The sequence below is a fragment of the Acartia tonsa genome, chromosome 8, assembly GCF_053477335.1.
Source record: "Acartia tonsa isolate MP-2025a chromosome 8, ASM5347733v1, whole genome shotgun sequence".
NCBI lineage: Eukaryota > Metazoa > Arthropoda > Copepoda > Calanoida > Acartiidae > Acartia > Acartia tonsa.
The window spans coordinates 25,400,246-25,415,899 of record NC_137267.1 but is presented as its reverse complement, the minus strand read 5'-3'; the positions used below and the strand labels follow the sequence as shown (position 1 = coordinate 25,415,899).

The 15,654-nt window shown below is 32.0% G+C and overlaps 1 protein-coding gene and 2 non-coding genes across 3 annotated transcripts in view; 1 reads left to right on the top strand and 2 right to left on the bottom strand.

Annotated features, from left to right (window-relative positions):
* Positions 1–670: 670 nt before the first annotated feature.
* LOC145326365 (protein-lysine N-methyltransferase SMYD4-like) overlaps positions 671–15,654 on the bottom strand; it is a 139,241-nt gene continuing 124,257 nt past the window's right edge. The window contains exons 7-27 of the mRNA XM_080169677.1: positions 15,521–15,596; positions 15,047–15,099; positions 14,450–14,513; positions 14,010–14,087; positions 13,882–13,942; positions 13,394–13,458; positions 12,795–12,862; positions 12,197–12,237; positions 9,791–9,852; positions 9,258–9,329; positions 8,998–9,081; positions 8,548–8,630; positions 7,952–8,057; positions 7,344–7,413; positions 6,833–6,896; positions 6,520–6,572; positions 5,792–5,865; positions 4,621–4,710; positions 3,926–4,033; positions 3,618–3,671; positions 671–1,674 (exon numbers count right to left, since the gene is read on the bottom strand). Coding sequence (XP_080025803.1) covers positions 1,618–1,674; positions 3,618–3,671; positions 3,926–4,033; positions 4,621–4,710; positions 5,792–5,865; positions 6,520–6,572; positions 6,833–6,896; positions 7,344–7,413; positions 7,952–8,057; positions 8,548–8,630; positions 8,998–9,081; positions 9,258–9,329; positions 9,791–9,852; positions 12,197–12,237; positions 12,795–12,862; positions 13,394–13,458; positions 13,882–13,942; positions 14,010–14,087; positions 14,450–14,513; positions 15,047–15,099; positions 15,521–15,596 — 1,483 coding nt within the window. The 3' untranslated portion in view covers positions 671–1,617. The remainder of the gene's footprint in view (positions 1,675–3,617; positions 3,672–3,925; positions 4,034–4,620; positions 4,711–5,791; positions 5,866–6,519; positions 6,573–6,832; positions 6,897–7,343; positions 7,414–7,951; positions 8,058–8,547; positions 8,631–8,997; positions 9,082–9,257; positions 9,330–9,790; positions 9,853–12,196; positions 12,238–12,794; positions 12,863–13,393; positions 13,459–13,881; positions 13,943–14,009; positions 14,088–14,449; positions 14,514–15,046; positions 15,100–15,520; positions 15,597–15,654) is intronic.
* TRNAS-CGA (transfer RNA serine (anticodon CGA)) lies at positions 10,444–10,525 on the top strand. The gene has a single exon. It is a non-coding gene; the product is annotated as a tRNA-Ser (tRNA).
* On the bottom strand, positions 11,042–11,114 carry TRNAR-UCG (transfer RNA arginine (anticodon UCG)). Its single transcript has one exon. It is a non-coding gene; the product is annotated as a tRNA-Arg (tRNA).

Sequence of the window (15,654 nt, the reverse complement as noted above, 5' to 3'; positions counted from 1 at the left end):
CACTTTGAGGGAAACCGATTTAAAATTCTAGAATAAGTTTTACGCATTCATTTCACGATCCTAGTAAAATAATTGTCCTGTACATCTTTTATCTTGGGTGGTCAAAGGTCAAAAAAACAAAATAATGTGCATGTGTGTATGTGTGTGTGCGTATGTGCATGTGTGCGTATAAGCGTTTGTGTGTGTGTGGGGGGGGGGGGGGGGGGGTGGCGTATGAGCGTGTGTGTGGGGGAGGGGCGTGTGTGCGTATGTTTGTATGTGACATATTTTTTTGAAACCCAAAACCTGGAAAAAGCTATGGACAATTAACTTTACCAGTATTAGGTAACAAGGGGATAAAGCGCACATGTGAAGAAGCATGGCACCTCTATAATTATCCATTTACACATTATTTAGAGTAAAGAGGTGTAATAACAATATAATCTTGTTGTAATTTACTAGTGGCTTCGCCCCATGGGTGTTCCCTTTCCAATTTTGTATTTGTCCTAAAGTAAAAAAACTTAGTGAAGGGGGATTATAATTTCTCATGGAGGTGGTATTCACCCTCTCGTCGAATATTCGACCGACCCCCTCCCACCCCCCTCCATGGACCAATGGAACGCTTAACTGAAAATGGTTCATCTGTTTACGACAGACGGACATCATGTTACTCAAGATGTAATAATCTATATGACGTTTTATAAAATTTTATTATAATAAATCCAATATTAAAACAGGTTATACATAACATACAAATTAAACTTGCGAATACAAAAATTAACAAACTTTAACTATTGACTAATCATTTTACATTTTCAAAAAGAATTTGATTTTTATTTTAAAACTGGGATATTTACTTTATTTGTTCTTAAAAATTGAAATCTTCCTAGAGTTAAGTGTTCCTTTAGAAAAATATTCCTATTTTGAGGAAAGGAATAACTATATGTGATAACTAAAAAGAATATAGATAAACTTGCATTTTTTATTGGATTCCAGTTAAAACAAATTAAATAAAATTTACAAATAAAATATAAAAACAAGGAAGACAACATCCATAAGTAGCGAAACTCAAAAATTATGGTTGTATATCCGGAAAAAATGAACTATAGAGCAGTTTCATAAAAAAACATTACACTAAAAAATCACGAAGCCTTGTACGATTTATAACTTGAAAATCTAGGAATCGATCTAGCATCTCAACTAATAAGCAAATCCTAATGAAACTTTGTGGGGATATGTATACTGTTAACTTATTTAATCCCTAAAAATATCAGCCGTCTATCTTGAATAGAGTTGAGAAAATCATGAAAACTTGAAAAAAATGTAGGAATCGATCTAGCACCCCAACAAATTGACGAATCTTAATGAAACTTGGAGAAAATATGAAGAATCTTAACATAATTAATCCCTGAAAATTTCAGCTCTTTATCTTTTATAGGAGCCGAGAAAATCACGTTTTCTCCTTTCTGTCTCTGAAATGGCGGACATTTCGAATTATAGAGTAGCTTTGCTACTAATAATGACAAAGGAACAGAAATTTTAGTTATTGAGAAGCTGCGCTACTTAAATCATAAGATACATTTGAAACAAAGTCTAAAATAGAATAAATAAGGAAGCAAAGCTTTTCTATATAATAGTTTATTCAGCGTCATCCTTCTGTTGCAGATAATGAACTGCCTTCTTCCACCAACAAACCTAGGATTGAAAATATTGAATTAATCAAGAGAAAGGATAATTTTGTTTAATACAATTGGGGTGTACTGTACATTAGTTTATCGCCTGTTGTCTTATCCCTTAAGTCTCTGCGTCTCCTTTTTTACTCCACCATTTATTTTCATTTTACTTTTCTCCTTTTTCTTGAAGACCAGCTGCGCAACTATCAAAGAAACTGGTTTGACTAGCCGCGAATCCGGCGCTTCAAGACACACACGTAGATAAATGTTAGAGTAGGTGGAGCTGTGATTTTCAAAAATGTGGGTGGAGTAAAATTTTTTATTTTCTTTTAACATACATATTTCTAATAGTGCAGCCTAAATATGAATAGGGTCTGTTCGAAGCTATGGGGTAAATTATAGACAGAAAATGCCTTACTTCTTCAATATTTAGGTGGGTAGGTGTTACGTACCCCTCCCTTGTCATTAAGCGATCCCCAAGAAGCTAGATATGAAGCCAACCGTCCAGCAAAATGTAAAAAACTAGTGAATACGCACATAGCTTCTAGGGGATGGCAACTGATGTAAGAAAAAATATTCTAAAATCACCATAAGACGTTTATAAAGCTTCCCTGAAGAGTACTTTAAATTCAAACCAGCAATATCCGAGATCTTAATCTTCAGACAAAAAGCCTTACTACTTTATAATATATGCAGTGAACATTCAAAATCTTTTCTTTTTGTTAACTTTCATAGTTATTCCCATCTACAACCCCAGACACAAATATGTTGGGGAGAGGGGGGGGGGGGGTGGGGCGGAGTCCAATTCTTAATCAGATAATAATTCCCTATGACATGCATTCCTATATCGCTCAAGGAGTTTTAAAACTGAAAGGTTGAAAAATATGTAGCACTTAAAGTAATATGCAAAATAATTTCTAAAAAGGGTAAGATAAATATTTGTTTCTAGGCATTTTATCGTTTTAAAGAAAAAAAACACACACTTAAACACTTTAAAGATTCATTGTTTTATTTCAAACACCCTGGGTATCAGGTTAACTTGATAAGTAACAACCAACTCTTTGATTGTCTGAACTTTATATTGAAGTCCCAACTGTGCAAGGTAATGTTTTAGACCAAGGCATTTTCTACTTAACGGGATATTAAGCCTTATTTCAAACCAAAACCTCCCCGACGACAGCGAAAACGTTACATGTTTAGCAACAGTCGCGGGTTCCTTTTGATAGTAATAATGGGGTGTGCAAAAAATGGATCTTGATGCTAATTTGACTATTTTGTTATTTTGTAACTTCTACGTAAAAACTCCTTGATTTCGCCACGCCCATAGGAAAAATTTTCCATCAATCAAAATCAACGCGAAGAATTGTCGAAGAAAGCGTCATATGGGAAAAATTATTTGAATTCTTCGGTAGCTCAGTTAATTATTAATTAGTAGGACAAATATTATAAACATAGCTCAAGAAATTAATGTTATTTTCTTCGAGCACTGTCTGAAAGTTTACCAGATCTTAAAGCGCAAAAAAAGAGACGTTCAACAAAGTATACATTTATATCAAAGCCCAATATTTTAATAGCAAAGATTTTTAAATATGAACATAGAAAATGGCCTTAAACATTCATAAGACCAGGATGTAAATGCCATGAAAAGCAGAGTCCAACTGGTCAAGCGAGAACTTAAGCTTTATCCTGACTAACGGACAGACATCGTTCTACTTTGTAATTTAGGGAAAAAAACATGACAAGTACATTTAAGACAGGCACTGTAAGCCACAAAATTTATAGAGTAGGTTTGGTGCTTTTCCCTTAAAGTACTTTGTCGAGCACTGAAACCACCCCCTTGTTATTTAGATAAATAGAAAATATCGTTTGTTTATTACTTTAGTTTAGGGTACTAAGGAGCCCCGCAGGGTTTCAGTGCCCGGTAGGCACTTTGTGGGAAAGGTTTGTAACAGTAAACTATTATACCTGGAAACTTTTCATAACAGCTACTTGCAACTGGTGAGGAGTTGGCAGCGCAGTCTAAACACAGGTAATTTGTAAACAAAATATTTAAAGTTTTACAAAAAGTTTAAAAAAACTTCTTGCTATTTGAAATCGAATATTAAAAACATAAAAATAAATCGGATCTATCACATTTTGTAAAGAGCCCTTCAAAAAAGTGTTCGTTTTCTGCTGGATGTTACTCGACAAAAGATTTGTTTTAGACCATCTACTAATAAAACATTACTTTCAAAAAAATATTAGCGATAAAAAATTTATGATGTAAAAACTACCTGAATTAGTCTTATTTCTTGTTTATGACTTTCTATGGCTTTATCAATAAGTCCTTTCTCAACAAAATCCAGATTATCCATTTCTAATTGAACCAGCTTGTCTGACACCTACAGTAAATCAATCAATGAAAAAATATACAAATGTAGAACTTGTAAGTTAAAGACTTAAAACTAGGATGACAATATTTACAAGTAGATGAATTTTGCTTTAACATTAACTTATTCTTACTTCCCCCCCCCCCTCCTCTTAATTTAGATCTTTTAAAAAGTTTATTTCTAGCTCCTTCGATTATTCAAAATATCAAGCATTGAAGGTACCAACCAACAACTTAAGTATAAAGTATATGATTATTATTTAAACTCATACATTAGTGAAAATCACATTTCACAAAAAAAAATTACGGACAATGTAGGTTATAGAGTAAATTATCTATGGACATCACAAAAGATATCCATATATATCTTTACAGCAGCCAAAAAAAATTTACAACGCCCTCCACAGAAATAAAATCTCGTTTGTTTAAATACTGACGACAAACATAATATTGCACATTCTGAATGCCTATTGACCAGGGATATATAATAACCGCATTTATAAATCTAATGATTTGAATGCTTATAGACAAACACATGGAAATATAGAGTAACTTTCCTACTACTAATAAAATTTATATATCTATTGTTTTAAAATTTACCTTCTTATTAGGTCTATCTTTGTTAAGCTGTTTGTATGTTGGCCAATCATTTTCACACGCCTGACAGGTACAGTCAAACAGGTAGTGTTCCTTAAGTAAGTTTATATCGTTGAAAGGTTTCGTGACTTTTAAGTTTAAATGTTTTTTAAAGGTTTGAATTTGCTATATATTTTACTAACGCCCCCATAAGCCTCTAGTGGCCATTTAAGTCAACCTCCCCCCTCAATTTTGATTTTAAATTTAAAAAGAAAAGTAAAAAAATATTTTTGAAGTAAAAAATTTTTCTAGGGGTTATTTCTCTTAGTATGGTGGTGTTACCCTGCCCCCAAATAGCTAAAAACCTTCCCAGGACCTATTAGAAGCAACACTGTTATTGGGAAACATATCGGTTAAGCGGATATTTTATTGGTGCCGATTGTTTTATAATCACGTTCTCTCATTTGTTGACTTAAACACTTTTGGGATTAAATTTTGTTAGATTGTTACAGACCTACAGTGTCCAAACGTTTCCACCAATAATTAAATTCTTTATAAGTGGTAATTTTCTTTATCATAATAAGGGATTTAAATCAATCTATTGTCTCTTGTCTTATCCCTTAAGATCCTTGGCTAGAGAGGATATACAACAAACCTTAATCCATGGGTTTCAAATATGTTTTGGTAGTTCACTGAAATGGAATATACAACAAACCTTAATCCATGTGTTTCTAATATGTTTTGGTAGTTCACGGAAATGGAATATACAGCAAATCTTAATTTATGGGTTTCTAATATGTTTTGGTAGTTCACGGAAATGGAATATACAACAAACCTTAATTCATGGATTTCTAATATGTTTTGGTAGTTCACTGAAATGGAATATACTACAAACCTTAATCCATGGGTTTCTAATATGTTTTGGTAGTTCACGGAAATGGAATATACAACAAACCTTAATTCATGGATTTCTAATATGTTTTGGTAGTTTACTGAAATGGAAAATACAACAAACCTTAATTCATGGATTTCTAATATGTTTTGGTAGTTTACTGAAATGGAAAATACAACAAACCTTAATCCATGGATTTCTAATATGTTTTGGTAGTTTACTGAAATGGAAAATACAACAAACCTTAATCCATGGATTTCTAATATGTTTTGATAGTTCACTGAAATAAAATATACAACAAACCTTAATCCATGGGTTTCTAATATGTTTTGGTAGTTCACTGAAATGGATACAATAATTATCCATTACCTCTTCACCTAAAAATAAAAATTTATGGGGGTCAAATTTCATTTGACTACAGAAACGTAAATAAATTTTATATGTAGCCCCTTATTCTTTAAAAATATAAAGTAATAATTAACAAAATATAATTTTTACTTCATTTCTTGGTACTATGTTAAGCAAAAAATATTAAATTAAACTTAACTTCCAATATGCACTCCCAAAATATTTTGGGAGGCTATTACCCCGGGGCAAAACACTTTTTTGTTGGGGGGGGGGGGGGAATTCCATCTTAACCACCCCCCACAAAAAAATAAAAGCTTGGACGTCCTTGCACATTTGGTCATTAAACAGATGTTAGTGTCACAGCAGCTAATAGTTTTAAAAAGATGACTTTAACGAAAGAGAAAAAGATATCGTTTGCTATGCAATTGAATAAAAGCCCACTCATTATTTAATCAAAGAAATATTGAAGGTTTTTCTCAAATAGCATAGCCCCCCTAATTTTGGGTGCCATTCTTTTCACAGCCCCAATAAGTAACAACGATTAAAAAAAACGAAGATTATCCTCCCCACATTTTGATCAATTTATTTCTCAATAATGGGAGGTGGTTGGGTTTCAGAGCTCGCAAAAGCATTTTTAGGAAATACCCACTTCTTATAATTAATTAATCATGAAAAAATATTACCTTTTCTGATATTCTTGCAAGCAATAAGAAGCATTTTCCGTCCAATATTAATCCTAAAATTTATTTATTCCTATGGCTATGGTCTGTCTGTTCAATTGTAGTTTTAAAAAGAAAAAGAACAAAATTTTTTTTTTGAGATGGACAATTTTTCTAGGAGGATTTCTCTTGGAAGGGTCGTGATACCCTCCCTCAAAATAGTTATAAACCTTCCCAGGACCTATATAAGGCTACAATGTGAATTCTTTGGTACAGATAGATGTCATGTTATTTTTATGTAACAATGTCTGTTTAGTGTTTATAAATAGTTTATTACCTAAATGTATTAGGATTACAATCACTATTGAAATAGCTTCCAATTGCACTGTAGAGGCCAGCACCTGAAAAAAGAATCATTTATTGCTATCATTAATACTAAATAGAATTTATTTTTTTTCATGGATAATTTGTGATGGGAAGGTATACAATTTCATTACTATTTAGCAGTTACTGAGATCTTTGGAATTGTCAGACCGATACAAAAACATGTCACATCTTTTATAAGTAATAAATATTGCCATCTTAGTATTATTAAATGTTTATAAATCATAATTTTTTGTTTTCCAACATAGACAGCTTTCCGTGAATATTAATATGAAATATTATAAATTAAAACTAGTTGTGTTAGCCCCAAAGAGCCAAAGGTCGGGTCCAACAAAACTGGTATTCATTTTATAATTCTTTTTTTAATATTTATGGAAAATTATCTGTGATAGGATGCTTTTCATTTTTTTTAGTATGGCTGCGGATATCACTCGGTTTTAAAGCCATATTGGAAAAGTCCTCACCAATATGGTCATGGCCAATCTTTTCCTTCTGTCCTTTCCCAACTCCCCACACTGGATGAGAGTTCATATCCTAAACAAAAAATATGAAGCTTGAAATAGGCTGAAACCTGCACATGGTCAATATAAAGTTATAGAAATATATTAAACGGGCTATTGTACCTTTTCTGATCCTAAAAACTAAATACTCTCTTATTTTTGTACTTCCTAATCATCTGTAAAAATATTGAAGGTCTCAAAAAAGGTTCAATTTACGGAATTACGCGAAAAAATTACACTCTTTATTATATTTATAAACTGAAAGATGCATAATTGAATAATGAACAAGGACAAGACAGTTCAAGAGTAACACAGCATGAAAAATGAACAAAATACCACATTTGATTTTAATAGCACTACAAAAATACAGCTAGCAAGCTGTGAATTTGCAGTACGACTGCCAAAATTATTTCATTCTGAAAAATTACTCTTGTTTATTGTAATAATCAGAAAAATATACAGGGAATTTAAGCATACCTTAGCTTCTATTTAAATCCTAAATCGTACATTTGGTCTGACGGACATGGGTTACTAATATAAAAGTATATGTATTCAAAATTCAATATTATTACCTGGATTAATCTGAGCCTGTAGATCAGCTTTCCAATAACAACTTCTCCAGGTTGTAATTTCCCGCTAGGTGTCTCCACTCCACTGTCAGAGTAGTAAGTCGTCTTCCTATAGAAATGGAAAATTTAATGTCTGACTTTTGTTACTGATTATACATTATATATTAACTTTAGATATTTAAGAATGTCTAGCATGTTTTACTACAGTTATATTCTATATTAACTGTTCTATGATAGTTACCTAAATGCTCTGAATAGAAATATAGTAACAAGAGAATGTCTGGTATGTGTTACTACAGTTATATTCTATATTAACTTTCTATGATAGTTACCTCAATGCTCTGAGTAGAAATATAGTAACAAGAGAATGTCTGGCATGTGTTACTACAGTTTTATTCTATATTAACTATTCTATGATAGTTACCTCAATGCTCTGAGTAGAAATATAGTAACAAGAGAATGCCTAGCATGTGGTGCTACTGTTTTATTCTATATTAACTATTCTATGATAGTTACCTCAATGCTCTGAGTAGAAATATAGTAACAAGAGAATGTGGTACTACTGTTTTATTCTATATCAACTGTTCTATGATAGTTACCTCAATGCTCTGAGTAGAAATATAGTAACAAGAGAATGCCTGGCATGTGTAGCGGCAGCAACATCTTCTTCATTCTTTGCCATCTTAACATTTTTAGAATAGCTTAAGTATCTTTTCATACAATATCTTTATAAATACATAATTCAGTAAGGTTTATCTAATTTTATTTATCAAACTATATCAACATAATCAATAATCATCCTTCTTATCTGTCTATCTATCTATCTCTCTATCAATCTATATACCTGAAATAACAAGGATAACCTCTGTACATCAGTGTGTACAGGAGGTGTATCTATCTATCTATATACCTGAAATAACAAGGATAATCTCTGTACATCAGAGTGTACAGGAGCTGTATCTATCTATCTATATTCTATATACCTGAAATAACAAGGATAATCTCTGTACATAAGAGTGTACAGGAGCTGTATCTATCTATCTATATACCTGAAATAACAAGGATAACCTCTGTACATCAGTGTGTACAGGAGCGGGCCAATCCCCAGACCAACCATTTCCAAGAAATTCTTTCTAAAAAATTTAAACAATTAGATATAATTTTTCAATAATTTTTAGACAAATGGCATATTATACATGATAGAAAAATTTGAAATTATTAATGAAAATATTTAAAAAAATAAATTCTCTTTAAATTCATTTTATAAGATTTAAATATTGTCAAGGATCTAGTTTTAAAAATGACTGACCTGGTTTTGTATCCAGAATTTGACTGGTTGTCCGCAGATAATCTTGATGGAGTGGAATATGGTGCAACCATCCTAAATACAATACATTTTTATTGAACAAATACGAAACATTAATAATTATTATAATTATGATTTTTTAATTTTCCTGAAAATTTTTATACAAACAATTGTTTTAGTATGAATAGAGCCTGTTGAAATCCAGCTTAATTGAATCGGATTCATAGAATATAATTTTGCAGAGAATGTAATAGTTTATAAGCAGTGCTTTTTGCATAAACCACCCATAAGCCGCATCATTTCCTTGATTTTGCCCAATTTTGTTAACTTGTGTTAAAAATTTTCGTTTCTTTTTGTAAGGTTGCGTGATTATCAACAGTTATTTGAATATTAATTGTAAAAGAAGTTGGGCATTGCCTTAGAATGTATTTAATAAGATTGATGCGCATATGCCATAGAAATCTTCACTGTAAATTTCCCCCATAGAGTTATGGATTGACTGACTGCCTGAAGGACAGACAAATTGAATTGTTTACCTTGCTATCATTGATTCTAATGTTATATAAATCCATCTGACACTCGTACTTGTGATAACTCTCTAAAACAATAAAAATAACTAAATTAGAAATTTATAACTAAATGATTCTTTTTTTTTATGATAACCATACCATCCATAATACAAAATAACCTTATATAAAAGTAACAGGATCTGTTTTCTCTCGTTCCGCTGAACCGCTTCACAATAGGTCCTGGGAAGGTTTAAGGGTACCACCACCTTCCCAAGATAATTGACAATAGAAAACAAATTTATACACCACACCTCCCCAAAAAATTACTTGTCTTTATAAAACTAAAATCATAAGTGTGAAAGATCGACTTACTTCCAAACCCCCCCCCCCCCACCTCAAGTACCGTAAAGGTTACAAGGGGCGCAGTCGCTTATTAAACATATAAAGTTTTTTTCATCTGTCCATTAAGATATATGGCTAACTGATTTAGTTTTCCACTTCTAAAAGTATTTAGGATGATTTAGAAATCTGAAGGTGGTTTTAAGCTACTTTTCTTTCTTCTTTCCTAGTTTCTAGGGGCAAAGTTAAGAATAGATTTTAAAACAGGCAGTCGCTAGCATATATGTAATTGTAATGGTAAAATTTATTTTACTATGGTAAATTTCTAATTTGTATGTACAGCAGTCGTGGCCGAGTGGTTAAGGCGTCTTACTCGAAATCAGATGGGGTCTCCCCGCGCAGGTTCGAATCCTGCCGGCTGCGAAATACTATTTATTTTTTGGTTTAATCATAGTAATGTCCTGTCACCCTTGAACTTTTGAAGTTATTTTCTCGCTATGCAGTTTGCAATCATATTATGTATTATTATTTAAAAATATTTATCAATATGAAGAAGACAAAGTAAAAATAGCAAAAAATAATTAGAATATGTCATAAAAGTTTCGAGTGTGGCCTTATCCATTAGGCCAAACGCCCTTCTATATATATTTGTTTACAATCTAAAAATTTGAATTAAGATCATATTATTACATATTAGATAAAAAAAAAAAATTTGTTATGAAAAAATCGATAGTCAAAGTGAAAAATTAAATAGATTGTATTACAAAAGTTATAAACGTTACAGGACTTGAACCTGCAATCCCCAGATCCGAAGTCTGGTGCCTTATCCATTAGGCCACACGCTCATATTATATTTTATAGCTTATATTATGAAAAAATTGTTATGAAAAAATCGATAGTCAAAGTGGAAAAATTAAATAGATTGTATTACAAAAGTTTTGAGCGTGACAGGACTCGAACCTGCAATCCCCAGATCCGAAGTCTGGTGCCTTATCCATTAGGCCACACGCCCATGTTATATTACTAATGTTTAAAATTCTAAATATAATTATTTTGTAATTTAAAAATATTGATCAAGAATTTATTATAAGGCGAAAACAAATTATTTATCCTTATACTAAAGTAACAGGATGTTTGTGTGTTTGTGTGTCTGTGTGTTTGTACCGAAGGATCTCGCTAACCGCTGAACCGATCGGGTTCTCCTTAACAGGGTAGCTTCTCATAGGTCCCGGGAAGGTTTATAACTATTTTCTTGGGGGGTGGGACACCCTCAACCCCCCCAAAAAATGAAAAATCCCCCCCCCCCCAAAAAAAATTTAAATTTTGTTAACTAAAATTAAAAATGAGGGGGGGGGCACCCCCCCCCAAAAAAAAAAAAAATTTTTTCGCCCCCCCCCAATTTTTTTTTTACTTTTTCTTTTAAAATCTAAAATAAGAAATTTAATTATTAAATTTGACTCTCTCCTCAAGTCCCCCTAGAGGCCTATAGGGGCGTAGCCGCTAGTTATGAATAAATCGATAGTCAAAGTAGAAAACTAAATAGATTGTATTACAAAAGATTCGAGCGTGACAGGACTCGTACCTGCAAACCCCGGATCTGAAGTCTGGTGCCTTATCCATTAGGCGACACGCCCTCCTTATATACTTAAACTTCTGTTTATATTTCGAGTATGGTCCCTTTCTTTAAAAGGCCCTTAATGGGCATTTCGTCGTATTTTCACAGTAGCTTTAGATAGGTTATTCGATCTAGGTTAGGTTAGTTTTTCTTTTGAGATATAAAAATATTAATCACGAAACCTCTTACTCTGATACAACAATATAATCGAATTAAATGACAGGAATAAGTTTCTTTAGAAATATTTTCCATTATCGCTTCAAAATCGATTAATATGCTGTGGATAAGAACCGGTTCTCACCCATACTGAAAAATTATGTACATATAGTATTGTATTATATCCAGCTTTCTACGAATATAAAAATGTACAAGCATGAGATTTAAACCAGTTTTTTAGACCATACCTTTGGTATTTTAAATTGTACATTTTTATATCCGCGGAAAGCTGTTTATAATACGGTGCGAAAAATTAATTTTACCTTCAGCTTCTTGCTTACAGTTTGGGCCACAGAATATTACCCTGAAATAAAACAGATTTCTTAATTTTAAACATTGTTAAATCGAAATAAATAATAGGCTAATTGATAATATGCAGGAATAAGGTATATCCAGGTAAAAAGGTCGTCAATTCTTAATCCCTATCGACAGCTGAAAAAAACACACATAGGTTTCGTAATTTTTTCCAGAACTTATTTCGTTGTTGGTATAAATAAGCTGGATAATATGTCAGCCATAGCCACTTTAGAATTTGTCATATAGTCTGACTTAGCATGAAGTATTCGAAAATATTCCCTAAAAAAACCTTTATTCAACCCACCTTATTTTTTAAATTAAATAGAAAATAAGGTAGGTGGTAATTTTCGACTGTTGGTTTATTACTTTTGGTATGTTAGGTTATATTGAGTAGCCTCGGTCACCAAATTATAGACCCCACTGGTTATTGTTCCGACAGAGGCCAAGTCCATCAACCCAAATTTTCAATATATTTCAAAATAATGAGGGGGGGGGGTAGTGCTAGTTTTAGTGATCGATAGATTCTTTGAAGAAATCACCAAATTATTTGAATTTTCAATTTACCTTGGACAGTTTGAGCAGGGATAGGGCACTTCCACACCCACCATACAGTGAAGACAGTATTTCATAATCTAAAAAAAAAAATACTATTGTATTTGATGAACATAATACTAATATAAAGGAAATATGCCTTGGCCTTAATAAAGGTTCACAACTTCGTAAATACCGAGCTTTACAGGCAATGCTTTATTTTATGACCTTATTCATGAAATCTAATCAAATTGCCAGCAGCAAAGGTATCAAGCCATTTGTTATTATATAATTTAAAGCTCAAGATTTCAAATTCTACTGGACCTATTGAGTTCACCATAATAGGGCAGCTTCCAAAAGTTTTAAAATTTTTGTCTTTAAGATAGATTTCGGATCAACGCTAACCACTGAACCGATACAGTACCCTTTTTAAAGTAGATTTTTATATCCCATTCTGCTAGATGAACGAACTGACCATTAGATGAAAAGGGAAATAGCAACCTAAATCAACGACAATTTTCTCCCTTCATAATATTCATTTATATTACACATCCTTTTCCTTGGAATAAGACTTTAAATTCAGGGGGCGTAGCAGCTTCTAACTTATGAACCCCTCGAAAATGGCCACTTACTTGGTCAGGTTTGTCTGGATTGAGATGAGCAGCTTCAGTGTCTACAACCGCCAGGATACTTCCAACTAAATACAAAGTTTTTAGGGGGCAGTTACAAAAAATGTCGGTTAAGTAGTAAAAATACCCCCATTGATGCTCAAGGGTGGGGTAAAGTGCTGATTACCCCCCCTCAAACTTTAAAACATCTCATTTTACCCCCCTCAAATATTAGTAGAACACATTAGATTTCCCCTCTCAAATCTTTGAAACCCTTTATTTTACCTCCCCCCCCCCCCCCCCCCTCAAAATAAAAAGCTAGGACGTCCCTGCATACCCCACGTATTTGTGAAATGAATATAAGTATTGCAATTGATAGGAATATCGCATCTGATAAAACCTAAACTGCTTTTCTTCTACTTTGGTTAGTCAGAAAAAGTTAAAATGCTTAAAAATACTTATTTACTTTATTTCAGGAAACAATGAAAATTTTTTAAAAATTTTCAATGTACCTTGTATGTTATCTTTAGCAAAAGCATTTCTACCCATTCCAATAGTTTCTATGATTTCAACCTAAAAATAATCAAAATATTAATTAATACCTAGCAATCTTTTTGTGTAATTATCTAATTATCTCTACCTGATCTGTGACCCTTGGATCCTGTTTGCAAGGCTTCTCTGGAACAAATTCTGGGGGGCAAGGGACGCCCTCATCCTTCTACACACAAAATAATAATATACAAAAAACTAAATACATATATTTTTGATTCATAACTATATTATATCTCTAAAATAAGATCAAGCAGTGAATAATTTCCATATATTATCATAACATTGTACATATTAGAGTAGTACAGAGGTGGATTTTATCAAAATATTACAGACATACAGAAAGAGAGAGAGAGAAGGGTCCATAAGCTTTATGAAACACACTTTGCGTTTTAAAAAACTGACTGATTACGAAACTATTTACACTTTCTAACAAATAATGTGAAAGAATTGTTAACATTATGTATTTCTATAGGTCCAATTAAGGAATGGGGGGGTTTATGATTTTTATATTTAATAGTAAAAGTTTACCTTATTTTTGAATTTTGATATACATTCAGTTAAAATCTTCGTGAATTCCGTTTTAGTCTTTTCTCTAAAACAAGTATATAAGAGTTGTTTTCAGTATGGCTTCGAAAAAAATTTATTTGAACAGTTTTAGAACCAGTTCTGAGCCATATCGAAAAATTATGTATCGTGTCGCATTATAGACAATTAACCACTAACAGTAACAAACTCATTAAATCATTGCCAGTTAAAATGGCCTGGGCCTTCGGACCTTCGGGGCCGACTGAACTGGAATAAATCTTATAAGTTTGCATTTTAATATCCACGGAAAGCTGTCTATAATACGATGCAATAAATAACTATTAATAGGGATTAAGAATTTGGACAAAATCAATGCTTTCAAAATTTAAAAGTACACAAAACCTACAATTTTATATAAAATTTTTTCTAAAATTTTTACCAGAGTCTATTTAACATAAGTTGGATGTTGTGTACTTTAGGACAAAAAGAAAACCAGATTCTCGAAGCTAAAAATGCCTCACTTTATTTTTTTGAGGTTTCTTTGTGATAAATTGTTGCACCCAAAAATCCAACTTGTATTAACTAGACTTTGGTTCTTACCCCAGAGTGCTTGATTTCAAAAGTTGCAAAGCTGTCTCAAAACTGCTAACGCCCTGTAATTAATATTTTAAAAAAAATATTTTACCTAAGTTTACTTTTATTCAGCTGTAGACAATACGCAATTTATTTGGAAAGGTATTATATTATGTCAAAATATAATCGGGGGTTTAAATTGAATTTAAAATGAAATTATTATCTATTATTGGAATATTCCTAACTTTGTACTATCCGAAAAGCTACTCAACAAAGTTCTTGCATGTCGGACGGTTTGTTGGTTAAATAGTTAGTTTTAGGCATTTTTCTCTGTATATAAGAATAAATTAATGAAAGTGCAAAACAAAAAATGTGAGATAAAAAACATTCTAACTTTTTGCCTAAAATAAGCTTATAACTTTATTTCTAGCTCATTTAAAAATTTAAATATTCAATTCAACGTTGGACTGTATCTTTCTTGTAAAGTAGGAAAAAAACAACCTTTGAATATTGTTTTCTTTTAACATAGCATTGACCAATCTTATGATGAAATAGGAAGGTTTCTCCTGGTTTATACCTAAAAACAAATTTATTAAATTGACAGCACTTTACATTTTAAGGTAGTTTTTATCTAA